The 27,281-nt window shown below is 39.6% G+C and overlaps 1 protein-coding gene across 3 annotated transcripts in view; it reads right to left on the bottom strand.

Annotated features, from left to right (window-relative positions):
• Nucleotides 1-27,281, bottom strand: part of KIF27 (kinesin family member 27) — a 79,630-nt gene that overhangs the window by 48,351 nt on the left and 3,998 nt on the right. The window contains exons 2-4 of one of the 3 annotated variants that reach the window (XM_084899371.1): nucleotides 24,016-24,400; nucleotides 17,284-17,484; nucleotides 11,671-12,629 (exon numbers count right to left, since the gene is read on the bottom strand). In XM_084899371.1, the coding sequence (XP_084755497.1) occupies nucleotides 11,671-12,629; nucleotides 17,284-17,484; nucleotides 24,016-24,313 (1,458 nt within the window). In that variant the 5' untranslated portion in view covers nucleotides 24,314-24,400. Of the gene's footprint in view, nucleotides 1-9,731; nucleotides 9,937-11,670; nucleotides 12,630-17,283; nucleotides 17,485-24,015; nucleotides 24,401-27,281 lie in introns of those variants that run through there. The other 2 variants (XM_084899372.1, XM_084899373.1) reach the window with 2 other exon arrangements.

Below are 27,281 nucleotides of genomic sequence, written 5' to 3'. Positions count from 1 at the left end.
CCCTCCACCAGTTCCCGCCCGCCCCCCACCATGGTCTAACTCCCCCCCCCGCCATTGTCCTCGTCCATACATGTTCAATTTTTTTAACAATACATTTTATTTATTTTTTACAGAGAGGAAGAGAGAGGGACAGAGAGCTAGAAACATCGATGAGAGAGAAACATCGACCAGCTGCCTCCTGCACACCCCCTACCGGGGATGAGCCCACAACCAATGAGCATGCCCTTGACTGGAATCAAACCTGGGACCTTTCAGTCCGCAGGCCGGCGCTCTATCCACTGAGCAAACCGGTTTCGGCTACATGTTCAATTTTTGCCCAGTTTCTCCCTGTACCCCTTACTCCCCCTTCCCCCTGAGAATTGTCAGTCCACTCCCTTTCTATGCCCCTGATTCTATTATATTCACCAGTTTATTCTGTTTATCATATTTTTTTCACTGAAGTTTTAGATTCACTTGTTTATAGATATGTATTTGTTGGCACTTCTTTCATTTGTTGTTCATAAATTTTATCTTTACCTTTTTCTTCTTCTCCTCTTAAAGAATACCCTTCAGCATTTCATATAATACTGGTTTGGCAGTGATGAACTCCTTTAGTTGTTCTTATCTGTGAAGCTCTTTATCTAACGTTCAATTCTAAATGATAGCTTTGCTGGGTAGAATAATCTTGGTTTTAAGTTCTTGCTATTCATCATTTTGAATATTTCTTGGCACTCCCTTCTGGCATGCATAGCTTCTATTGAGAAATCAGCTGACAGTCCTATGGGTACTCCCTTGTAGGTAACTGTTTTTCTCTTGCTGCTTTTAATATTCTTTGTCTTTTACTCTTGGCATTCCCAGGTGGGGGAAGTTTTCTGACATTATTTCTTCAAATAGGTTTTCAGTATCTTGTTTTCTCTCTTCTTCTGGTACCCCTATAATTCAGATGTTGGTACACTTGAAGTTGTCCCAGAGGCTCCTTACACTATCTTCATATTTTTGTATTTCTTTTTCTTTTTGGTTTTCAAGTTGGGTGTTTTTTGCTTCTTTGTATTTCAAATCTTTGATTTGATTCTTGTGGTCCTCTAGTCTGCTGTTGGATCTCTGTATATTATCCTTTATTTCAATCAGTGTATGCTTAAATTCTAATTTGTCCTTTTTCATATCCTTGAGGATCTCACTAAATCTCAGTAACCTTATAACTGTGGTTTTGAAATCTATATCGTCGTTTGCTTTCCTCCATTTCTTTCATTTTTTACCTGTTTCTTTGTCTCTGCATTTTCAGAGTGGTAAGTCAACCCCTGCCTGAGGCCACCCAGCAGGAGCTACAGAGAGATCTGCAGGTTCCTCCTCTATGTTTGAGGTTTGGAGGTGCCCAGATGAGGCATAGCAGTGAAGCAATGAAGGCTGCTGATGGGCCTTAGGCAGACTTTGAGAAGCTCTGTGGTTCTTTGACCCAGCAGCAGTTTGTGAGGTTAGGTTGCAAAAGGCCAGGCCATTCATATGCAAACACCTCTATGCTCAGCTTGGGTGTGTACACTGAGTGGGGCATGGTCTCTGGGAATCAGAGGGCAGAGCAAACAGCAATGGCTTCCAGTCTGCCCTGCCCCAAAGAGTCCCTCTGGTCTCTGTGTCCCTGGGCCCCGTTCAAGAACAATAAACACTGCAACCACCTCTGAGAGAAAGCCACCTTCATGTTCTGGCCTGATGCCAGACAGTCCAGTTTCTCCCCAAATGAGTCTGGGACCTCAGAGTCTCACCTGGTACTGGAATTCAGAGCAGTCAGGAGCTTCTATCTCTCTCCGCATTGAAAAAGACCACATCATACTCAGTTTCCAGCCCGTTTCTGGGCGCACCTCCATACCTCCTCTCTTCTGCACTTACGCATCTCCTACGAGTCTAGATGTGCTTTTCTCTTCTTGTTGTAGAACTTCCTCTCAGCCAGCCTTCCGTGGTTGTGGATATTTTGTTTTTTCTTTTACTTGTAGTTTTGATGTGGTTGTGCAAGACAGTAAGTACAGGTGTTTACCTATGCCACCATCTTGGTTCCCCTTTTACTATGATTTTTAATCCACTCAGCTGTTGATGGGGATTTAGGCTGTTTCCAAATCTTAGCTATGATAAATTGTGCTGCTATGAACATAGGGGTGCATATATCCTTGCTAATTGGTGTTTCTAGTTTCTTGGGATATATTCCTAGAAGTGGGATCACTGGGTCAAATGGGAGTTCCATTTTTAACTTTTTGAGGAAATTCCATACTGTCTCTCAGTGGCTACACCGGTCTGCATTCCCACCAGCAGTGCATGAGGGTTCCTTTTTCTCTACATCTTCTCCAGCACTTGTCGTTTGTTGACAACAGCCATTCTGTCAGATGTGAGATGGTACCTTAATGTCATTTTGATTTGCATCTCTCAGGTGATTAGTGACTTTCGATCATACATGTTTTCCTATGTTTCTTAGCCTTCCTTATGTCCTCCTTTGGAAAGTATCTACTTATGTACGTTGTCCATTTTTTGATCCGGTTGTTTATCTTTCATTTTTTAAGGTGTATGAGTTCCCTGTAAATGTTGAAGATTAAGCCCTTATCTGAGATAACACTGACAAATATGTTCTCCCATGCAGTGGGTTTTCTTGTTGTTTTGATGATGGTTTCTCTTGCTGTGCAAAAGCTTTTTATTTTGATGTAGTCCCATTTATTTATTTTCTCTTTAGTTTCCATTGCTCTAGCTGTATATGTGAAGAAACTGCTTTGGCATATGTCTGAGACTTTGCTGCCTGTTGATTCCTGTAATATTTTTATGGTTTTCGATCATACATTTAAGTCCTTTATTCATTTTGAGGGGGGTTTTTTGTGTGTATGGTGTAAGTTGGTGGTCTAGTTTCATTTTTTTTGCATGTATCTGTCCAATTTTCCCAACACCATTTATTGAAGAGATTGTCTTGACTCAATTGTATGTTCATGCCTCCTTTGTCAAATATTAATTGAGCATAGTGGTTTGGGTTAATTTCTGGATTCTCTATTCTATTCCATTGATCTGTATGACTGTTCTTGTGCCAGTACAAGGAAGTTTTGAGAAGGGTGGCTTTGTAATCCAACTTGCTATGTGATATTGATATCCCTTCTATTTTGTTCTTCTTTCTCAAGATTTCTGCAGCTATTTGGGGTAGGCCATGTTTTCTTATCCACTCAACCACTCGATATCTTTTGATTGGATCAGTTAGTCCATTTACATTTAAAGTTATTGACAGGTATTTGTTTGTAGCCATTTTTATTTCTTTGTGTCGGTTTTCCTTCTTCCCTTTATATTTTTTTTATACCAGTCCCTTTAGCATTTCTTGAATTGCTGGCTTGGTGGAGATAAATTCCCTTATCCTTTTTTTTTTTTTTTTTTTTAAATCTGTGAAGCTTCTTATTTGGGCCTCTCTGTGCTTATATAATTTTGTTCTTCCCCAAATCAGGACAGTTTTTTGACATTATTTCTTCAAATGGGTTTTCCAACCCTTGTTCCTCTTCCTGTCTTTCTGGCACTCCTATTACACACGTGTTGCTTTGTTTCATTTTGTTGCAAAGCTCCCTTAGGCTCTTCCCCTGCCTTTTCATTTTTTTCTCCAATTGCAGTTAAGATTGGGTGCGTTTTGCTTCTGTCTTTAAATTCATTAATTCTGTCCTTCACTTCTCCTAGTCTACTCTTGAAAGCTCCCAATTAGGTTTTTTATTGTAGCTATATCACTATTTCTTCCTAATTCTTATACAGGTTGTTGATTTTGTCATCCATCCAGTTTATGAATTGTCTGACCCTTATTCTGAATTCTTTTTCTGACAAATTGCTTGCCTTAGTTTCATTTAATTCCTCTCCTGATGATTCCTCCTTTTCTTTCCTTTAGGTTTTTTTTTTTTTTTTGTCTCCCCATTTAAAAAAATAAATCTTTATTGTTCAGATTATTACAGTTGTTCCTCTTTCCCCCCCATAACTCCCTTCCACCTGGTTCCCACCACACCCCCTGCCCTCATACCCCACCCCACTGTCCTCATCCGTAGGTGTACGATTTTTGTCCAGTCTCTTCCCACATGCCCACACCCTTTCCCCCCTGAGAATTATCAACTCACTCCCTTTCTATGCCCCTGATTCTATTTTATTCACCAGTTTATTCTGTTCCTCAGATTTTTAATTCCCATATTTTCCAGCATATAAGACGACTTTTGAAACGAAAAAAAGCCTGCACAGGTTGGCCAGAGTCAGAGAGGCGGTCTATTAAAAAAAAGAACTGGTGTTGCCTCGGAAGTGGGGGGTAGTCTTATACAGCGAATATAGGCCTAAACCTATGTTTTAACTGTAAAATTAGGGGTCGTCTTATATGCCGGAAAATACAGTCACTTGATTTTTAGATTCACTTGATAGATATGTATTTGTTGTTCATAATTTTATCTTTACTTGTTTCTTCTTTCTTACAGAATATCCTATAGCATTTCATATAATATTGGTTTGGCGGTGATGAACTCCTTTAGTTGTTCTTATCTGTAAAGCTTTTATCTGACCTTCAATTCTAAATGATAGCTTTGCTGGGTAGAATAATCTTGGTTGTAGGTTCTTACTATTCATCACTTTAAATATTTCTTGCTACTCCCTTCTGGCCTGCATAGTTTCTTTTTTATTAATTTAATAAATCTTTATTGTTCAGATTATTACAATTGTTTCTCCTCCCCCCCCCCATAGCTTCCCTCCACCCAGTTCCCACCCCACGCTCTGCCCTTACCTCCCCCCAACTGTCCTCATTGATAGGTGTATTTGTCCAGTTTCTTCCCACAATCCCCACACCTTTTCCTCCCTGAGAATTATCAATCCATTCCCCTTCTATGCCCCCGATTCTATTTTATTCACTAGTTTATTCTGTTCATCAGATTTTTAATTCACTTGATTTTTAGATTCACTTGTTGATAGCAATGTATTTCTTGTTCATAATTTTTACCCTTACTTGTTTCTTCTTCTTCATAAAGAATACCTTCAGCACTTCATATAATACTGGTTTGGTAGTGATGAACTCTTTTAGCTTTTTTCTTATCTGTGAAGCTCTTTATTTGACCTTCAATTATGAATACCTTTGCTGGGTAGAGTAATCTTAACTATAGGTTCTTGCTATTCATCACTTTGAATATTTCTAGCCACTCCCTTCTGGCATGCATAGTTTCTGTTGAGAATTAGTTGACAATCATATGGGTGCTTAACTGTTCTTCTCTTGCTACTTTTAATATTCTCTTTTTGTCTTTTGCTCTTGGCATTTTAATTATAAAGTGTTTTGGTGAAGTCTTCTTTGGATTCCTTTTGTTTGGGGTTCTGTGCACTTCCTGGACTTGGAAGTTTATTTCTTTCACCAGGTGGGAGAAGTTTTCTGTCATTATTTCTTCAAATAGGTTTTCAGTATCTTGCTCTCTCTCTTCCTCTGGTAACCCCATAATTCTGATGTTGGTATGCTTAAAGTTGTCCCAGAGGCTTCTTATACTATATTCAAGTTTTTGGATTCTTTTTGCTCTTTGTTTTCCAGTTGAGTGTTTTTTGCTTCTTTGTATTTCAAATCTTTGACTAGATTCTTGCATTCCTCTAGTCTACTGTTGGGTCTCTGTATAATATTTTTTATTTCAGTCTGTGTATGTTTAATTTCATATCCTTGATGGTCTTGTTAAATTTATCAGACTTTCCTAGGAAATTCTTGAAAAACCTTGTATTTTGAACTCTATATCCGGTTGTTTGTTTTCTTCCATTTCTTTCATTTGTGATCTGTTTCTTAGTCTCCAAATTTTCGTTAATCCCCTGAGTTGGTAGGGTGGCTTTGTGTGGTAGGTGTCCTATATAAGCCAGTGGGTCGGCCTCCCAGTTACCTGAGGTGGACACTTTTAGTGCACCCCTTTGTGAACTGTGTGTGTAGCCTTGTTGTAGTTAAGTCTTGATTATTGTTGGTGTCACTGGGAGGAATTGACCTCCAGGCCTATTGGCTGTGAGGACCCGCTGTGTCTATAATGGAAGTACTGCTGAGCTGAAGACACACTTATGGGGCATGACTTGCTTCAGTGGGGCTTTGGTGCTCACTGAGTCTGCCTCTTGAATGTGTCACTTATGGATGTGAGTAGTTGAAATCTGGTGTCGTCTCACAATAACCACTAGTTATACTAGCTTCTGGATCTCCAATGGGATGCAGGTCAGATCTACTATCTGAGGCCACCAAGCAGGAGCTACAGTGAGAACTAGTTTTCTCCTCTTTGCTTGGAGTTTGTAGGTTTTGGAGCTATCTGACCAGAGCTGCAGTTTGTTAGGGTAAGCTGAGATAGGGCAGGCCTTTTATATGCAAAAGCCGCTGCAAGGAGCTTGGGTGGATTTGTAAATTGTGCAGGGCGGAGTCTCATGGAGTCACTAGGCTAGTGTGGAAAACAGCGATGGCTGCCAGTCAGCCGTCTCTGTGTCTCCGAGTTTCCCTGCCCCCACGTCTCGTGCCCCAGCATAGTAAACAATGATTGCTGTGCACACCTCTACAAGAAAGTCACCCTCACTTTTCGACCGGATGGCAGACAGTCCAGCTTTTCCCTGTTGGGAGTTTGGGTCCCCAGCATTTCCCCAGAAACTGAAGTTCAGAGTAATCAGGAGCTTATCTCCCTTCGGGTTGAAAAAAGTGGGGCACCCAGTCACCCACCACCAGCCCGATACGCTTGCCTCCGTACCTCAGCTTTTCAGTGCTTGTGCACGTCTCAATGCTCTTTTCTCTTTCCTTATAGTTGTAGAATTTCCACTCAGCCAGCTTTCCTGTGGTTCTGGGTGATAGATGTTTTGTATTTTAGCTGTAGTTTTTAAATTGTTCTGCAAGGTAGCAGTTTAGGTGTTTACCTATGCCATCTGGGTTTCCCCCTCTGACCTGCATAGTTTCTGTTGAGAAATCAACTGACAATCGTATGGATGCTCCCTTTAAGGTAACAAACTTTTTTTCTTGCTGTTTTTAAGATTCTCTGTTTCTCTTTTGCTCTTGGCATTTTAATTATGATGGGTCTTGGTGTGATCCTCTTTGGATTCCTCTTGTTTGGGGTTCTCTGCACTTCCTGGACTTGTAAGTCTATTTCTTTCACCAGATGGGGGAAGTTTTCTGTCATTATTTCTTCAAATGGGTTTTCAATATCTTGTTCTCCCTCTTCTTCTGGCACCCCTATAATTCAGATATTGATATCCTTTAAGTTGTCCCAGAGGTTCCTTGCACTATCTTCATATTTTTGGATTCTTTTTTCCTTTTGATTTTCCTGTTGTTTTTTTTTTTGCTTCTTTGTATTTCAAATCTTTTACTTGATTCTTGGGATCCTCTAAGCTGCTGTTGGATCTCTATATATTATCCTTTATTTCAGTCAGTATATGCTTAATTTCTAATTTGCCCTCTTCAAATCCTTGAGAATCTCACTAAATTTCTCAGATGTATCTAGAAGATTCTCGAGTAACCTTATAACTGTGGTTTTGAACTCTATATCCAGTTGCTTTCCTCCATTTCTTTCATTTGTGACCTGTTTTATTGTCTCTGCATTTTGGCTACTTCCCTGAATTGATAAGAGTGGCAGGCTTTGTATGCTAGGTGTCCTATAGGACCTAGTGGCTCAGCTTCCCCATTCACTTGAGGTAGACACTCTTAGTGCACCCCTTTGTGGGATGTGTGCAGTGTTGTTGTAATCACTGGGAGGAATTGATTTCCAAGCCAATTGACTATGAGGACCAGTTGTGTCTACAATGGGAGAACTTCAGTGCTAGAGACACCCTTATGGGGCAGGACTTGCTTCTATGAGGCTTATGTGCTCACTGAGTCTGCTCCCTAAGTGTGTGTCTTAAAGATGTGAAGAGTTGTAATCTGGATGATCTCACTCTGATCATTGGGATCTCCACGGAGGTGCAAAGTCAGCCACTGCCTGAGGCCACCCAACAGGAGCTACAATGAGATCTTCGGATTCCTCCTCTGTTTGGGGTTTGGAGGTGCCGAGATGAAGCCCAGCTGTTAAGCAATGCAAGCTGCTATCCAGCCTTAGGCCTTCTTTTGGAGGCTCTGGGGCTCTCTGATCCAGTTGCAGTTTGACATGTTTTTAGGTGGAGAAAGGCCAGGCCATTCATATGGAAACACCTCTGCACATATCTTGGATGGGGTTGTAAATTGAGTGGAGCATGGTCTCAGGGAATCATGGGTGAAGCAAACAGCAATGGCTTCCTGTCAGCCCTACCCCAAAGAGGCCCCCAGCCTCTGTGTCTTGCGGCACTGTGCAGAAACAATGATTGCTGCAAGCAGCTCTGACAGAAAGCCATCCTTGTGTTCTGACCCAATGTCAGACAGTCCAGTTTTTCCCTGTATGAGTCTGGGTCCCCAGAGTCTTGCCCGGAACTGGAGTTAAGAGCAGTCAGGAATTTGTATCTCCCTCCCAATTCAAAAAGACAACAGCATACCCAGCTACCATCCCCTTTTAAGTGTTCCTTCGTACCTCCACACTTCAATTCCGCACCTCCTATGGGACTCAATGCACTTTTCTCTTTCCTTCCAGTTGTAGAATTTCCACTCAGCCAGCCTTCCTGTGGTCCTGGATGATATTTGTTTTGTCTTTTAGTTGTAGTTTTTATGTGGTTGTGTGTGGCAGCAAGTTCAGGTGTTTACCTATGTCGCCATCTTGGTTTTCTCTCTCTCCCCATTTTTGCTGTCTCTTTCTGGCCCTGGGCTACCTGCTTGGTGTGTAAGGGATTTAGGCCTCTCACAGTCCAATGGCCATGGACTCGCTAGCCCCAGGGGCTGGGTCTCCCTTGAATTTCATACCTTTTTTGTCTCTGCTCTGAGTTGTAACCCCTTCTCTCACAGTTCTGGTTCCTCAATTATCCCTTTCTCAGGTTGGTGGGGGCGGGTGCCTAGTACCCCTAGTAGTGCTACTCTCTGTGAGAGCCCAGAGCCCTCTGGCATGCAATTCACTGTGCTCCTGCAGCTTAGGTCCCTCTGGCAGTGCACTTGCAGTGTGGTCCTGTGACCCGTGATTTGGCACACCAGGTCGCGCCAGCAGCTCTGACCTGTGCTGTGGGTAGGGCTTGCACCGGTTGACAGCTGTCTGTCTATCCTGGGGTCAGGGTATACACTAGCAGAAGGCTCTGTCTGTGCTGATGGCAGATCACCCACTGGCGCAAGGTTCTTTTTTTTTTTTTTTTTTCTGGTGCAAGGTTCTGTCTCAGCCAGATGCTATCCCACTCTGGGCTGCAGCTGTCTATGCTAGAGTGGGGTGTGTCCCAGCCAAAGGGTCTATCTGTGCTGGCGCTGGAGACACTGAGTCTATGCCAAGGCTTGGGCACTTGCCCTGAAGGGCTCTTCCTATGCTGGTGGCTGGGCGTGTTCAATCTGTGCCAGAGATGGGATGCTCACCCTGCAAGGGCTCTGCCTAAGATGGAGGCAGGGGATAAAGATGATGGCACTGTGCACTCAGGCTGTGCCAGAGGCAGGGTGCTGGCCCTGTGCAGGCTTTGCCTAAGCTGGCAGTGGAGTGCAAAACTGGTTTGCAGAGCATGCTCAGTCTGCACAAGGGGTAAGGCCCTCACTCAGTGCCCTGTGAGGGCTCTAAGTTGGCTGCAGAGCGTGCTCAGTCAGTGTCAGGGGCAGGGCGCTCACCTGGCTAGGGTTCCATCTGGGCAGGGGTGTAGGACACACTGGGCTGAGGTTCTGTATTGGTATCAGGAATGGAGCGGGGAGTGGGGAACCCATAGCTTGCACTCACAGCACGAGGACCTGAAGCGTGGGATCCTGGGGCGCTGGGTTTGGGCTCTGGTTTGGAGACTCTGCTCCGAAGATCTGGCTGATGTGCTCCCACTGAAGTCGTCTGGGACCCACGTCGCGGTACCATGTTGCTCACTGCTGGGGCACGGTGATGGTTCCACGCAGGTTATAGCTGGCAAGCGGCTCCCTGCCCAGGTCCGGGGGTTCTGCCCAAGGTCAGTCCGGATGTTGGTGGGGCAGCACTCTTGGCCTCCTTTACTTCCTTCTACAAGATGATGTGCTTTCCACACCAAAGCCAAACCAGCGTCGGGGTGCCCAAGGCGAGCCCAATCTGCCAGTCCCTGGCATTCCTGAGATATCTATCTGTCCCTCACTCACCCACGCACACACCACATACTTCCCCACATGCTCCTCGCACTGCTTTACTCTGTCACTGTCTCTCCCTGCTGTCCTGTGAGCCGCCATCTTCTGAATTCTAATGTATAGATCTTAATGTAATAAAATAGTTTGAAATCTGACACTGCAAATAATCTTTAGGCAATTTCTACTTGTTGAGTTTTAGATAATTGTGGATTTCAAAGAATATCCACAATTATCTAAAAAAGGCATTAAATATTCTCTCCTTCTAATTATAAATTATATGATGCTGGATTTCCTTCATATATTTCAATTAAAACAACATATTGTGACAAACTGAATGCTGAAGCAGATATAAAAATTTACCTGTCTTCTATTAAGCCAGATATTAAAGAGATGTGCAAAAATGTAAAACAATTTCACTTATTAATTTTTTGGTTTCTGGAAATATTATTGTTCATGAAAAATAGTCTATATATTATCATGTAATCAGATTATTGTTATTTTTTAATAAATTAGTAATTAAATTTTTGTTTTAATTCTAATATAGTAAATATCGATAGATACAATGGTGGAACTTGATTTTAAGAAACCTGCAGACAGTCCTAGCCTGTGTGGCTCAATTGGTTGGAGCATCATCCCATGCACCAGATGGTCGCGGGTTCAATACCTGATCAGGGCACGTACCTAGGTTGTGAGTTCGATTCTAGTCAGGGGGTGTATAGGAGGCAACTAATCGATGTATCTCTTTCATTGATTTTTCTCTCTCAAATCAATAAAAAAATAATAAAAAAGAAACCTGTGAACAAAATTTAAATGACTGCTATAATAAAGAATATATAATTGGCTTTTTCTAATAGATATAAAAAGGTATTGAGGAAAGATTTCTAACTAGACAGCTATGTTTTAAACTATTTTTACATTTTAACTATGTTTTCCTACTTTAAAAATCTGTCAGAACATCTATTTGCCCACCCAACTGCAAATTCAACAAAAGCAGAACTAGGTATATCTTGCTATTTACTACCTCTCCTGTGACACATTATCTTCACTCAGTAAATGTTTTTTTAATAAAAATTTTTTTAGAATTTTTTAAGTAATTCTAAACTCAATGTATGTAAATGCAATACATATAACACATACATGCACATATCTACATTTCTTAAATATTACCAAACATGATGATTTTGCTTCTTTTATAAAAAATCAGTATTCTAAATTTAAGGAATGAAATATTTTTTCTTTCAAGAACCACTGACCCATAGAGGGATATAACTCAATTAAAGTATAACTAAATTTTGTTTCTGAAACAATTTCTTCTCATTCTCTAAATTTAATGACCAGGTCCACAAGATTGTACTTAACAAATATAACAACTTAAAATAGGTTTTACAAGAGAAAAAAAGGAGGAGCCAGGAAAGGTATGAATATGAGAATAGGAAAAGGAAGAAACAGAGCAAAGGCAAATGAGATTTCTACATATAATCCTTTTAAAAATTTTCTGACATTCTACAGCAACTTTTACTTGCCCAAATAAATTTAGTCCTTAAATACGTTATTTTATAAAAGCAGTGTCTATGTACCTGGCATTTCTTCAACTCTCGCTTCAATTGGTTAACTCTAATATGCTGTGTTCCTTCTTCCAGGTTTCTAATGCCTTGGCTTCCTCTGAATGAGCTGGGAATTGCCTTCCTGACCTCCTGGGTCATGTTAAACCACTCCTGCAGCTTCTGTTGCTGATTTTGGTTTAGACTGACAGTATCTTTTAACTCCACCAGGAGGCTGAAGGCTTCCTCTACACAATGTTGGTAACCCAGACATTCTCCTTGGAGCTGAGCTACTTGGTCCTCAAGAAAAAGGATCCTGTTATCAGGAGTCCCCTCTCGATGCATCTGGCTGGTTTGGCTAATATTACCAGCCTGCTGACTTCGCAAAGCTTCTCGAAGCAACTTAATCTCAAATTCCATTTCATCCATCCGGTCTGACTCGGGGCTGAAGTTTAAGGTGGGTTTGTTCCTGATGTTGCGTGCTCTATTGGCATATTTGAGAGAATTTAAGGATTCATCAAAATTCGAGGAAGATGGGCTGACACAAGTGATCATGACAGTCTTGGCAGTGCCTCCCAGGGAATCTTTCAGAAGCCGGGTAATTTTAGCATCCCTATATGGAATATGTGAACTCTTTCTGCGTGGGTCCCCAAGGGCACTTATTACATTTCCTAAAGCCAGCAACCCACTGTTGATCTGAATGGATTCTTTGAACCGTTCGCCAGTATTCCCTGTTTTCGTTGCTCTTTCTGATCCAGCCAAATCCACAAAGTGGAACTTTGAGACAATTTGCCGACGGGAAGACCATGGTCCATCTTTAGCTGCCTCTGTATTTTTTCCAACTTGACAAATGCTGATTGTAAAAATTGCATGTGATCGACTGGAGTATTCATTCATTTGGGTGGTACCTGTACGCCTGGCTGCATTCCCCATCTCCAGGAGGCTCATCACTTCATCTGCACTCTCCACCAGGCATTCCTTGGCCCCGACAATCACTTAAAACAGCAAGTTTTTAAATCAAGTTTTAATCAAAATCCAGTACAGTCAAATCAACCACATAACTTTTATTTGCTATACTGCCCAACTAAGACATTCCCTTCAAAAAAATCAATAGTGCCCTAGCTGGTTTGGCTCAGTGGATAAAGCATCGGCCTGCGGGCTGAAGGGTCCTGGTTTTGATTTCAGTCAAGGGCACATGCCTTGGTTGCAGGCTCCCAGGGGCATGCGGGTGGTAAGCAATCAATATGTCTCTCTCACATTGGTATTTCCCTCTGTCTCTCCATCTCTCTTCCTCTATCTCTAAAAATCAAAGGAAAAATATCTTCAGATGAGGATTTTTTTTAAAAATCAAGAGTATTTCAAACAATATTAATAGCAGCAACACTAATTTTAGAGAATGTCCCAAAGAAACATTTTACAAAGAGTGCTCATTTTGATGTTTAAATTCTAAAAGATATTTACATAATTTTTAACGATCTGGTTTCTCTGCAGTCACACATTATGCTCAGTTCTTTAAAACAACTAACAAGAGAAAAACTCTTGATTTTAGTATTTCATTTGGAGCACCTAGTGGATTATTTTAAAAATAATAAATTAATTAAATATATAATTCAAAAGAATTAATCAGCCCTGGCCAGGTGGCTCAGTTGGTTGGTGTGTATGTAGTCCCATACACCAAAAGGGTGCAGGTTCAATTGCCCGTCAGGACACATACCTAGGTTTTGGGTTCAGTCCCTGGTTAGGGTGAGAAGGGAGGCAATGGATTGATGTTTCTCTCTCACATCAATGTTTCTTTCTCTCCCTTCCTCTCTCTCTAAAATCAATAAATATATCCTTGAGTGAGGATTAAAAAACAAATAATTAGTAATAGATTCATTTAAAAAAAATAGTTTCTCTAGAATTTCTTTTACCATTCAAGCTCTCCTTAGGTTTAAGGTGGTTTTTTAAAAATTAATTTCTTTATTGATTAAGGTATCACATATTTGTCCTCCACCCCCATTCCAATCCCCCATACCCCCTTCATGATCCCACCCCCCTATTATCCTTGACCACTGGTTAGGCTCATATGTGTGCGCATAAGTCCTTTGGTTGATCTCTCTTTTTTATTCCCACCCTCCCTTTGAGGTCCAACAGTCTGACCCATGGCTCCTTATCTCTGGGTCTGTTCTTGTTCATCAGTCTATGTTAAGGTTTTTTTTTTTTCTATATTGTGAAATCACATCTAATGACATAAAAATTTTAGTATAAGTAGTTATTCATTTTAAAAGCAGGTATATGCCCTACATAATATCAGAGTGCAAGGTAAACAAATGAAATGGCAATTCAAAACAAGTAGAAAATTTCTATTTCAACAGCAGAATAAGAACCAACAAGTAACCTAAGCTTACTATCACCAACATTATGTTTATACACAAAATTTTCAAAAAAGAGTAAGTAAATTTCAGATTTGAATCAAAGCAGCAAAGCTCCTAATTCTGAGCTCAAGTTACGATGGTATACTTCCTTTTTAATCAGATCCCATCATGCTACTATTTTCTTTGAAAAATAATCATTTTGATTATTTTATTTCCATTATGCCACCTTCTTTAACAAACTGGTTCATTTAAAGTTCTAAAGTACCTCTACTACAGACAGTGCTAAAATATCAGCAATTATAAAATATGATAACTATAAATCATAGCATAAGATTTATATAACTTTTTTAATGTTGGGGAATAGCTAAGTACTAGCTAAGGTTCTCAAGCCCAGCTGCAAATCACCTGGGAGAGAGCTTTATAAAAAAGAAAGTACCTGTGCCCAGGTCCCATCCCAGACTAATTCATTAGAATTTCTGAAAAGTAAAGCCCAGAAACCAGTACTTTAAAAAAATATTTTTTTTATTGCTTTCAGAGAGGAAAGGAGAGAGAGAGAGATAGAAACATCAATGATGAGAATTATTGACCAGCTGCTTCCTGCATACTCCACACTGGGGATCAAGCCCGCAACCAGGCATGTGCCCTGACCAGGAAGAAATTTTGGTGACTTCCTGGTTCATAGGTTGACACTCAACCACTGAGCCACACTGGCTTGGCACCAATATTTTTTTAAAAGCTTCAAAGGTGATGTTAAGTGTGCAACTTCCAGGTTGGATACCAACCACTGCTTCACACAAAAGACTCAATAAATATGTCAAAACAAATGCATGTTGTAAGACATTATGTAAAATATTTGGCATTTTGTCTTAACACTATTTGTTACATCCTTCCAAAACTTTTGCATGATTGATATTAGTCATGGAATATTTTGATCATTAAGTTTAACAGGAGTGACAATGTACCCTTCCATATTGTAAGATGACTTTAAAATGTCTTATTTTTGTAATTTTAAATAAAAAATAAAAGTATTCAATAAATATATTTCATGATACAAAAGCTCAAAACACCAATCTGAATTCTATCCTGAAAAAAATAACTATACTGAATTATCTAATCTATAAAAGCCAAGGGACCCAATGGCAGTGGAACGACCAGAATGACTGGTGGCCATGACGAGCACTGTGGTGGCCAACCTGCCAGATAGGGGGCGGGGCCAGCCAGCCAACCACCCATAGCCCCACTCCTGCCAACTCTACCCCTAATCGCCCTCCCCACACCCACCCCATCACTGAAGTGTGACCTTCAGTGATTCTAAGTAAGTAAACACTCTCCAGCCTTCATAGGCCAGAAATCTGAATGACAAGTGATCAGGAGGAAAACTGTTCATGGTCTGGACCATCAGTCAGGTGTCCAGGAGAGGTGCCCAGCACAACCACCATCTCCCTGTGTTCTCTCTCCACTGCTTAATACCAAAGAGGGCAGTCACATCACATCACAGCCTCTCTTTAGAGGGTTTATCAGCAGGGAACTAAACCACATTGCCTGTCTAAAGACAGGCTTAGAAACGGAAGCTGTAAGTCCCTGACACTAAAGAGCCTTTGAAACTTCAACTCATCTGAAAGCCAACAGCAAATGTATATACCCTGCAAAGACACTAATAACTCCTTCCCTCCCTCACCCTGCTGGCACCACCCCCGTTGCCCCACCCCCCAAGCAGGGGTGGGCAGCCAGACACCTCCCACACACTATTCACACACTGGGCCTCTAGTAATTTCATAAAATACTACGTATGCTTTCTAAAAACAAACAAAAAACAAAACCATTTCTTCAAATGTCCAGGAATGCCAGAACAGAGTCTCTAAGAAGACAAGCTTTACTGCCCCCTGCAGGCTGCTATTTAAATGATTATAGCCATCTTACTTTTCTAGCTGATAAGAAATTCCCCCAAGGAGTGACTCCATCACCAGGACCCTTTATCTCCTGCAAGGTTTTAGGAGAGGAAGAAATGCAAGAAGTGCCATTTGTTATTAATAACTAGGAGCCCACTGCAGGAAGATTCCTGCAAGTGGCTGCCGCAGCTGTGTGCACTGCTGCCACCTTGCCCCACCCCACCCCACCTGCCCCGCCCGCACTTTCCCTCAGGCAGCTGCCTTGCCTTACACTTTTCCTCCCTCCTCCTTATATGCTGTCTTCAGCCTTCATTCCTCCCTCCCTCAGCGTATGCAAATTAACAGCCATCTTTGTTGGGTTAATTTGCCTACTCGCTATGATTGCCTCTGGGTGTAGCAAAGGTATGTTCAATTAGCATTTTTCTCTTTTATTAGTGTAGACTAGAGGCCTGGTACATGAAATTTGTGCATGGGGGTGGGGAGGCGGTCCCTCAGCCCAGCCTGCACCCTCTCCAATCTGGGACCCCCTCAAGGGATGTCCAACTGCCTGTTTAGGCCTGATCCTGGTGGGACTGGGCCTAAACGGGAAGTAGGACATCCCTCTCACAATCCAGGACTCCTGGCTCTCAACCACTCACGCGCCTGCCTGCCTGATTACCTCTAACTGCTTCTGCCTGTCAGCCTGATTACCCACTAACCACTCCCCTGCCAGCCTAATCGACACCTAACTGCCCTCCCCTGCCAACATCTAACTGCCCTCCCCTGCAGGCTTGATCACCCCCAACTGCCCTCCCCTGCCAGAATGGTCACCCCCAACTGCTCTCCCCTACAGGCCTGGTTGCTTCCAACTGCCCTCCCCTGCTGGCCTGGTCACCCCTAACTGCCCTTCCCTGCTGGCCTGGTCACCCCTAACTGTCCTCACCTGCAGGCCTGATTGCCCCCAACTGCCCTCCCTTGCAGGCCTGGTCCCTCCCAACTGCCCTCTGCTGGTGACCATCTTGTGTCCACATGGGGGCGGCCATCCTGTGTGTTGGAGTGATGGTTAATTTGCATATTATTTTTATTAGATAGGATAGTGAAAATTTTGAAACAGCCTAAATATTTAACAACAAAACAATAGTTAAAATATTATAATACATTCAGAAGATAAATTACCACATGATCACTAAGAATCACAAGGCTGAAAACTATTTAAAGCCATGTGAAAATGCATCTTGCCTACCAGTTGAACTTCTACTTTTCACCTGGGCAATTTAATTGATATTGTTAATAAGATAATTTTTAAAGTAAAAACAAATTCATTTTGCTTATATGTCTTTCTAAAGCTTCTTTGGAATGTATCCAGAAACTGAATTAAATCATATATATTTTCTAAAGAAGGCTATCTAGTAAGTAGGCTACTTTACCTGTGTTTCCTTTTTCATCTTCTCGGATGTGAAGATCCTTCACAGATGTCTCCAATTCTAGAAGATCTCTTAGTTCTTCCTTATATACTTCTATATAAGAAACTTTTATTTTAAAGTCAGTGCTAGGATTTTCTGAGATGTTTTGAAATATTTCTTGGATAGCTCGAGGAATGATACCCTTTTGACCATCTACAACTGAAGCTGAAATTTTAGGGGGAAAAAAAAGAGAAAAGCACAATGAAACTTAAAATGTAAGAAAAGCTACAACATGAAATTGAAAATCAATACATTTATTTTCTTACAATTCTCTATATTATAAATCTTTTAAACCATAATTATAAAATTCATAGTTAAAAGTTTTCACATGCATGCCCTTACTCAAAATTTATTCATGCAGTCATTCCACAAATATTTATTATCTTCTTTTTGCCAGGCAGTATTCTAGGACCCTGGGAACCATTAGTGGACAAAACAAAAGAAAAAAAATCCCTGCCCTTGTAGGACTGCACTGAAGATAGACAATAGCAAAAAAAGGTAACTGATAAGTGAATTAAATAGTATGTTAAAACTGATAGGTATATCCAGATAAAAAAAAACTGAGCAGGGTAAGGGGGAATGGATGAGTAGGTGCATCTAAGTCGGAGGTGTTTGCAACATTAGGTAGGAAAGTCACGATGGGAATCATTGAGAAGCTGACATTTAAGCAAAGACTTGAAAGAGGTGGCAGAGGAACCATGTGCGTATCTGACGGAAGAATAACCAAGGGAGAGAACAACCAGTACAAAGACGATAAACTGATGTGATCCATTAGCAAGAAGGCCAGTGTGGCTGAAGCAGAGAGAGGAAGGGGAGAGTGACAGGGGATGAGGTCAGAGAGATGACAGAGCCAGAACATGTAAGTCTGTGTAGACCAAAGCAGACCTTGGGTTTTATTCCGTATGAGAGGATAGTAGTAAGTTGCGATTTAAGAACAATTTAAGGCAGTGTTTTGCAAAATACCATAAAAGAATACCATAAAAGGGCAGGAGTGGATGTGGGGAAACCACTTAGAAGACTGTGCAGTAATCTGGGAATCAAGAGGATTAGGCAGGTAAATATAATGTGGCTCACAGCAGGGTGGTAGTAGAGAAAGAATGAGAAGTGACCCAATTTGGGATTTATGTTCAAAGGAACATCATTAAGATTCCCTGATAGATTGGATGTGGGATGTGAAAGAAAGCAATGAGTCAAGAATGACTCTAGACCTGGTCAGTTTGGTCCCAGGTTCGATTCCAATCAAGGGCATGTGCCTCAGTTGCAGGCTCCTCCCTGGCCTGGGCCCTGGCCTGGGCCCTGGTCAGGGCACATGCAGGAGGCAACCGATCAATGTTTCTCTCACATCGATGTTTCTCTCTTTCCCTCTTTCTCCCACTCCCCCTAAAAATCAATGGAAAAATATCCTTCGGAGAGGATTAACAACAACAGAATGACTCTAAGGTTTTGTCTTGAGCCACTGGAGTTGCCATCAACTAATATGGGTAAGAATGGGGACTAAATTGGTTTGAGGGGAAAATAGCAGAAGTTCATTTTTTTTTTTTTTACCAATTAAGCTTGAGGTGTCTGTTGGCATCCAAATGACATATTTAGTGGCCAATTGCAAAGACTAAACAGGCAGTAGTTGGATATTAAGTCTAGAGTTCAAGACAGCAGTCTGGATTGGAGATTTTTAAAAAAATCAAAAGTCAGCTACAATACATATAAGTGATATTCAATATCATGAGACTGGATGAGATCAGGCAAAAAAAAAAAAATAGTCATATATCTCTTGTCCTTCACCTCTTCTACAACCCAGAACACAGATCTGCACAACATTATGAATGAACAACAATATATACTAGGAACTCAGATACTTGTACACCAATGTCCATGGTAGCATTATTCACAATAGCCAAAAAGGGGAAAACTCAAGTGCCAACCAACACAGGAATGAATAAGCAAAATATGACTTATAGATAAAATGGAATTTTATTCAGTCATAAAAAGGAATAAAGTTCTGATACATGCTACAAGGAGGATGCCCTTGGAAAGAAGTGAAAGAATCCAGACAGAGGAGGACAAATATTATATGATTCCACCTCTAAGCAATATCTAAAAGATGAAAATTCATAGAGAAAGAAAGTAAATTAGAGGTCACCAGGGGGTATGGAAGGGGAGTTATTTCTTAATGGGTATGGAGTTTCTATTTGGGATGCTGGGGGGGGAAAAAAAAGCAGTGATGGTTACAAAACACTAAGATTCTTGATAGATCACTATAATTTTAAAATGGTTAAAATAGAAAATTTTATGTTATCTACACTAATAAAAGAGAAAGATGCAAATTGACCATACCTTCATGACGCCCACCAGCCAATCAGGAATGAGTATGCAAATTGACCCAACAAAGATTATGGGTAAATTTGCGTGTGCAGGCGCAGAGTGGCCGGGGCAGGATGCCTGCATCATCGTCGTCACCAACAACGCAGGTAACCCGCACAGCCCCAACCACTCCGGGCCTCTGGGCAGCATGGGAAGGCGGAAAGGAAGCTCTGGCCAGAGTGAAGGTGGTGCTATCAGCCAGGGGAAGGAAGGCCCATTCTTGCATGAATCTTTGTGTGTGTGTGTGTGTGTGTGTGTGTGTGTGTGTGTATACTTACCATAATTTTTAAAATAGTAAAAAAAAAAAAAAAAGTACAATATAAAATTTAAAATAAATGAAATAAATTGGGACTTAAGGTTAAATAAGTTTATATAGGCCAATTTAGAAACAAACCTATCTACCTTTTTTAGCGGAAAATATATTACAAGCTACAAAACACTAGTTTACAAATGAACCTTAAAACCAACTTGTTCCCAAGTTAAAGATTACCAATGTTTAAATTTTTGGCAATAATCATCCTGAAAAAAAGTAAACTTCTATTAAATTGGACTGCCTTTCACCTAACTTAAGATGTAATACTGCCATCATGTGGTATGTACAGGAAGCTGTAGGTTTTTCAATACAAGGGAGAAAGTGGATTCCTTTTTGACAGCTTCCAGGAACAAGATAATAGCAATATCTATAAACCAAAGTATAAGCATTCTGTATTAGCCAGTATGTAGAGATGATCATTCCCCACTTCAAAAGGTAAAAAAAAATCCCACAAAAATTCAAAAGACTTATCAAAAAGCTCAATTATGCCAAAACTGGTTTGGCTCAGTGGATAGAGCATCGGCCTGTGGACTCAAAGGTCCCAGGTTTGATTCCAGTCAGGGGCATGTACCTTGGTTGTGGGCACATCCCCAGGAGGGGGTGTGCAGGAGGCAGCTGATCGATGTTTCTAACTATCTATCCCTCTCTCTTCCTCTCTGTAACAAATAAATAAAATATATATTTTTAAAAAGCTCAATTTCAAGTAATTATAATAAAGCTTCAATACGTATTTTGGTAACCTATAAACCACACTTCAATGTTAGGCTTATAGTCCTGAAATAAACTATTTCAGAGAAAGAATTTATAAAATTTTTACCTCAATAGCCATCATTTAGCTATATATTATATGCTATTTAAATAGTAGAGAAATAAAAGATTTTAGAGATTAGGCCTACTAAGTTGGTACATCCAAGTTTCTGAAAAATTGGAAAATGATTAGTTTAAATAAAAATCATATTAAAAAATAAGAAATTTCATTCTGTCATAGTACCTAGCATGGTGCCCTAGATACTGCAAATGCTCAATAAATTATTTATTGGGTAAAAAAACCAACATTATTTTCACGGTCAATAATTAAATAGTAGACAACTAACCCAGAATTGGGAATTTCATGCGATGAAATAATATTCCCAGAATTGGGAATGTCAATCTGGGAAATTGAAAATGCTCACTGGTTCACAGGTTGATGCTCTATCCACTGAGCCAAACCAGTTAGGAACAAAATTTATTTCTAATGTTGGTCTGTTTCTTCTGATAAAGAGCAACTCAGAATAGTTAAAAGTATTTTAGGACAACTTTCTTCCTTAAAGAATTAAAATTACAATCGTGGCCTCTTAAATTAAAAAATATATAGGTATGCCCAGCCAGTGTGGCTTAGTGGTTGATTCCCAGTGAGGATACTTGCGTGAGTTGTGGGCTTGATCCCAGGTGGGGAGCTGTGCAGGAGGCAGCTAATCAATGATTCTCTCTCGTTATTGATGTTTCCATCTCTCTCTTCCTTTCCTTTCCTCCCTGAAATCAATAAAAATATATATTTTTAAAAAACAATATAGCCTCTAGCTCAAGCATGTCAAACTTGCGGCCTATAGACCGCATGCAGCCCACAATGAAAATTTTTGTGACCCAGCCAATATAATATGTACGAAATGTTTTTGTTTTTTAAAAAAAATACATTTTATTGATTTTCACAGAGAGGAAGGGAGAGGGATAAATAGCTAGAAACATCGATGAGAGAGAGAGAGAATCATCGACTACCTGCCTCCTGCACAACCCCTACCGGAGATGTGCCCACAACCAATGTACATGCCCTTGACCAGAATCGAACCTGGGACCTTTCAGTCCGCAGACCGACACTATCCACTGAGCCAAACCGGTTTCGGCTATGTAAGAAATGTTTTAATAAAAGTTTCATATCTCAATTTTTATAATATCCTATTACATATTAATAATGAACTATAACATTCACTAATGAATGATTATTATGATCGTGTTGCATTCATTTCCCTTACACGCCTTATGCACAGGCGCACCATTTCTCTCCACTAATAGTAACAGCAAATATTTTAGCAGCCGGTTTCCATGTCATTAGTGTTCTACTGACTTGTTTGGTGTGTACAACAGGAAATATTTCACTTTTGGAGAACAAGAAAAATAGATTTGTTTGCATTATGCTTATTAATTTATGCAGCTCTTCAGTGTCTGGTAAAATTTTTTATTAAAATGTTCTATTATTTTATGTTAACAATTACTCATTTATTTTAGCTCTTTGTATTCAGCATGTCTCCAACGAAATAGACCTACATTTCTATGAAAATTAAAGCTTTTAGCTTTTGCAACCTACATAAACTTAAACCTTGTTTATTTGGCCCGTGTTAGCACTAGTTGTTTTGGCTCAGTGAATAGAGTGTCGGCCTGTGGACTGAAGAGTCCCAGGTTAGACTCTGGTTATGGGCATAGGCTCAGGTTGTGGGCTTGATTCCCAGTGTGGGGTTTGTAGGAGGTAGCCAATCAATGATTCTCTCTTATCATTGATGTGCTTATCTCTCTCTCCCCCTCTCCCTTCCTCTCTGAAATCAATAAAAATATATTTTAAAAAAAACCAATATAGTTATATTTGTCATCAAGATCTAAACATTTTATACTCCTATTAGCATAAAGCACATACTGAGTCTTTAAGGTGATAAAACACTGGCCAATAAAAAACAAAAACAACAAAAAACTATAATCTTTAAGAAAAACCAAAATAGTAGAAAATCTGAAATTTATTTTATTGTGAGACCCTAAAATAATCTAATATCTTAAATCTCCTATTCCTGTATAACACTAATTCTAAAAAATTGAAGAAGGTAGAGGCATTACGCACTTAAGGCCCCTCCATTTAATCTTTGGAATGAGGGCTCCCTCAAACCACACAGCCACCTCCAAACCTCCCCCCACCCATCCCTACAATTAACAAGAGATTTTTCTGAAAGTTACATATTCTACATTTGAGTATGAAAGTAGAAAAAATATTAAAAGCCATTATACATATAGATAATACTAATGATCACTTTCAATAATGATCTATATGCACAACATTCAAATGCTTGCTTTTAGTATAAAAATACCAATACAATCAACAGTCTCAACAGAAGACTTGGCTTTCAATTCCAGCTCTGTCACTTGCCACCTAACTCAGTAAGCCCTTCAGCATTCTGTGGCTGGAGCTCCTCTCTCATAAATGAAATTATTTTCAAGGTTCTTTCCAGCTCTTTCACACAGATCAAATCATTACAATGTATACTTAAAATATCTTACAATTTGTCAACTAAACCTCAATAAAGTTGTAACAAACTTTACAACTGGCTAAAAAATGGGGGAGGAAAGACTCTTTAAATTACTTTCCTATAAGTACTGGTTACAGGACTCTTAATATTTGTAAGTGGAGTATTAAAAGATGCAAAATCTAGGAAAAAAAATGCATAATCCCATCATGTTAACTCATGTCTCTCTAATTTAAATTTTGTTCAAAATGACAAAGGGTTGCCAAGAGGCACATGGTTTGGGGGTTAGGGTAATGGTTATAAAATAAGTAAGTCCTGAAGTCACTACAGTTAACAATACTATATTGTATATTTAAAAATTGCTAAGATTTCTCATCACAAGAAAAAAAATTGAAACTGTGTGCAGTGATTGATATAAACTCAACTGTGGTAATCACTTTGCAATATAAATTTATATCAAATCATTATGTTGTATACCTTGGACTAATATGTCAATTTATCTCAATAAAATTGGAAAAAATGTCAAAGGTCTAAACACTACACATTGTCTTAAACTTCTTTCCTCAAACAAATATAAGCATAAATTGTTTAATGAAAATTCAAATTAAAAAACAATGTTTTAAAGATGACATATGAGCACATCTGATTATCCTATTCATTATTTCATTCAATTAATATGCAGAGCACCTACTAGGTGTCAGGTAATCTCATGTTTTAGCTTCTTTCAAGTGTTTCAAAAGTCAAAGACTATGGGAATCTTACCAACATGGCCTCCTCCGATGGTGTATGTCTTCCCAGATCCAGTTTGTCCATAGGCAAAAACAGTTACATTATAGCCTTCAATGAGTGATAACACTAGTGGCTTTATGCACGTATTATAAACTTCGTCTTGAGTGGAACTTTTGCCAAAAACAAAGTCAAAAGTAAAGACTCTATCTCTCCCAATGATAATTTGCTGGGTGTTTGGAATAACTCTCACACAAACTTGATGATTATGAAGAACTTCTTTGCATAGCAGAGGTCTAATTCTTACAGCAACTTTTACTGGTATTTCCTCCATGGCAGCTTAGATTTTGCTAAACAGATTTTCTACTTAACATTCAGTGTCTAGTGTGAGAGCCATCCATTTTACATAAGATCTGGACTCCTGTGTATCAAAATAAAACAAAATTTAATTACTAATTCTATCCTAATAAATTATCATCTAAAGCAAAGTCAACTAGAGCATGTTCCAACATAAGCTAGTTACAAAGAATAAATCTGTCTTTTAAAGGACATCTATAATTTATAGATGAAATGATATGTCTGGACTTGCTATAAATAATCTAAGGGGTAGAGGCCATGAGTTGGTAAATGATGAAAACTAAATGATAAACACATGGGATTCCATTGTGCCCTTCTTTCTGTAATGATATTTCCCAGCTCATTAATCTAAATATTGAATAATTAGGGAGTTAAAAATTTAAATTAAGGAAATAACTGGGTAACTGTACAAGTGTGTTGAAAGCAAATCCTTGCACTGGTTTTATAGCTATATATTTAAAAATAACATCTCCTCATTGCCACAAATATTATAAATAAGTCCATAAAATAATTTTAAGGATTTCCATAAGTCAATATAAATCTATTTTTTATTAAAAAATAATCAAAACTGAAAAACTGCTTTTCTACTCCTAAATTGTTATACTAATTTCTGAAGATCTCTAGTGGAATTAATACATTAAAAATTAAACTGGGTCGGGCTGCTGTGGCTCAATGGTTGAGCATTGGCCTATGAACCAAGAGGTCATGGTTTGATTCCCAGTCAGGGCACATGCCTGGGTTTTGGGCTCAATCCCCAGTAGCGGGTGTGCAGGAGGCAGCTAACTGATGATTCTTTCTCATCACAAATGTTTCTATCTCTCTCTCCCTCCCTTTCTCCGAAATTAATAAAAACATCTTTTTAAAAAAATTAAATTGGTAGCTACACTTACAATGAACAACCCTAAAAAATAAATTAAGAAAACAATTCCAACCCTAGCCCATTTGGCTCAGTGGTTGGAACATCTGCCCAAGAACTGAAGGATTCAGGGTTCGATGCCGGGCAAGGGCATGTATCTAGGTTGTAGGTTTGATCCCTAGTCCTCGTTGGGGAGTGCATAGGAGGCAAGTAATCCATGTCTCTCACATCGATGTCTCTCTCTCTCTCTCTCTCTCTCTCTCTCTCTCTCTCTCTCTCTCTTTCTCTCTCTCTCTCTCTTTCTCTCTCTCCCCTCCTCCTCTTCCTCCTCCTCTTCCTCCTCCTCCTTCTCCTCCTCTTTCTTCTCCTACTGTTCCTCTTGCTCCTCCTGCTCCTCCTCCTCCCTTCTATTCTGTCTAAAAATCAATGGGGGAAAAATAACCTTGGATGAAGATTAGCAACAACAAAAAGAAAACAATTCCATTTACAATAGCATTAAAGGAATAAAATACTTAGGAATAAAATTTTTAAAAGATGAGTAAAACTGATACTTTGAAAAATACAAAATACTGTTTGAAGAAAGAAGATCTAAATAAATGGAAAACCATCTCGTGTTCATGGACTGCAAGACATTGTTGAGATGACAATGCAATATTTCCCAAACCGATCTAAAGATTCAACACAAGTCCTATCAGAATCCCAGCTGACTTCTCTGTAGAAGTTGACAAGTTCATCCAAAAATTCATATGGAAATTCGAGGGACACAAAATACCAAAAACTGTAGTGAAAAAGAACAAAATTGGAAGACACACATCCCCAATTTTAAAATCAAGCAATAGTAATCAAGGCAGTGTGGTATGGGCATAGCCAGACTTAAAGATCAATGGAAAAGAACTGAGAATCCAGAAATAAATCATCACATTTATAGGCAATTAATTTTCAACAGGCCAAGACAATTCAATGGGGGAAAAGTCTTTTCAACAAATGGTCATGTACAACTAGATATCCACCCTCCAGATGAACTCCTATCTCACATACACCAAAGTTAATTCAAAATGATTCATGGACCTAAATGTAAGATCAAAACTATAAAATTCGTAAAAGAAAACATGGGGGTAACTCTTGCCTAACCTTAGATTTGGCAATGGTTGTTGGGATATAACACCAAAAGAGGAATAAGCAATAAAATGAAAAAATAGGTAAAATGCACTTAATCAAATGCAAAAGTTTTAAGCCTCAAAAGACACTATCAGCGGAAACCGGTTTGGCTCAGTGGATAGAGTGTCGGCCTGCGGACTGAAAGGTCCCGGGTTCGATTCCAGTCAAGGGCATGTACCTTAGTTGCAGGCACATCCCCATTGGGGGGAGTGTAGGAGGCAGCTGATCGAGATGTTTCTAGCTTTCTATTCTTCTCTCTTCCTCTCTGTAAAAACTCAATAAAATATATTAATTAAAAAAAAAAAAAAGACACTATCAGCCCTAGCTGGTTAGGCTCAGTGGATAGAGTATTGGCTTGTGGACTGAAAGGTCGCAGGTTAGATTCTGGTCAAGGAAACATGAGCCAGTTGCAGGCCCAATCCCCAATCCTGGATGTTTCTAACTCTCTCTCCCTCTCCCTGCCTCTCTGAAATCAATAAAAATGTATTTTTTAAAAAACACAAAACTTGTAGTTCTCTGTAGGATAAAAAGTTTAAAAATGTAACAAGCAATCTATGATAAAGTTTAGTGTAGGTGATGAAAAATAATCAGTTTGGGAGAAGGCAAGTCTTAATATCATTAAGTAATCTAGTACACTAATGAATAAAAGTAACACCTGCTTGCTATAGAAATGTTAATTAAGACATATTTAATGTTCACTAGCCTTTAAAAACTCTGCAGCTATAACTATGCATTTATAACTTTGTGAGTGGATAGTCTGAAAAGGATCACAATAACAGAAAACATTTACATCACTTCACTAAGAGCCCACAGAGAGTAAAAAAGTGTCAGCCCCCTTGGACATTAAATCCCAAAATAGTTAGCAAACTATCTTTAATGGCCAAAAAGTTGCATCTAACCTTGTCAGTTTTATTCATTCTACTAAATGAAG

Source organism: Pipistrellus hanaki (genome assembly GCF_964339955.1).
Source record: "Pipistrellus hanaki genome assembly, chromosome: 11".
Classification (NCBI taxonomy): Eukaryota; Metazoa; Chordata; class Mammalia; order Chiroptera; family Vespertilionidae; genus Pipistrellus; species Pipistrellus hanaki.
This window is presented reverse-complemented; position numbering and strand designations above follow the sequence as displayed.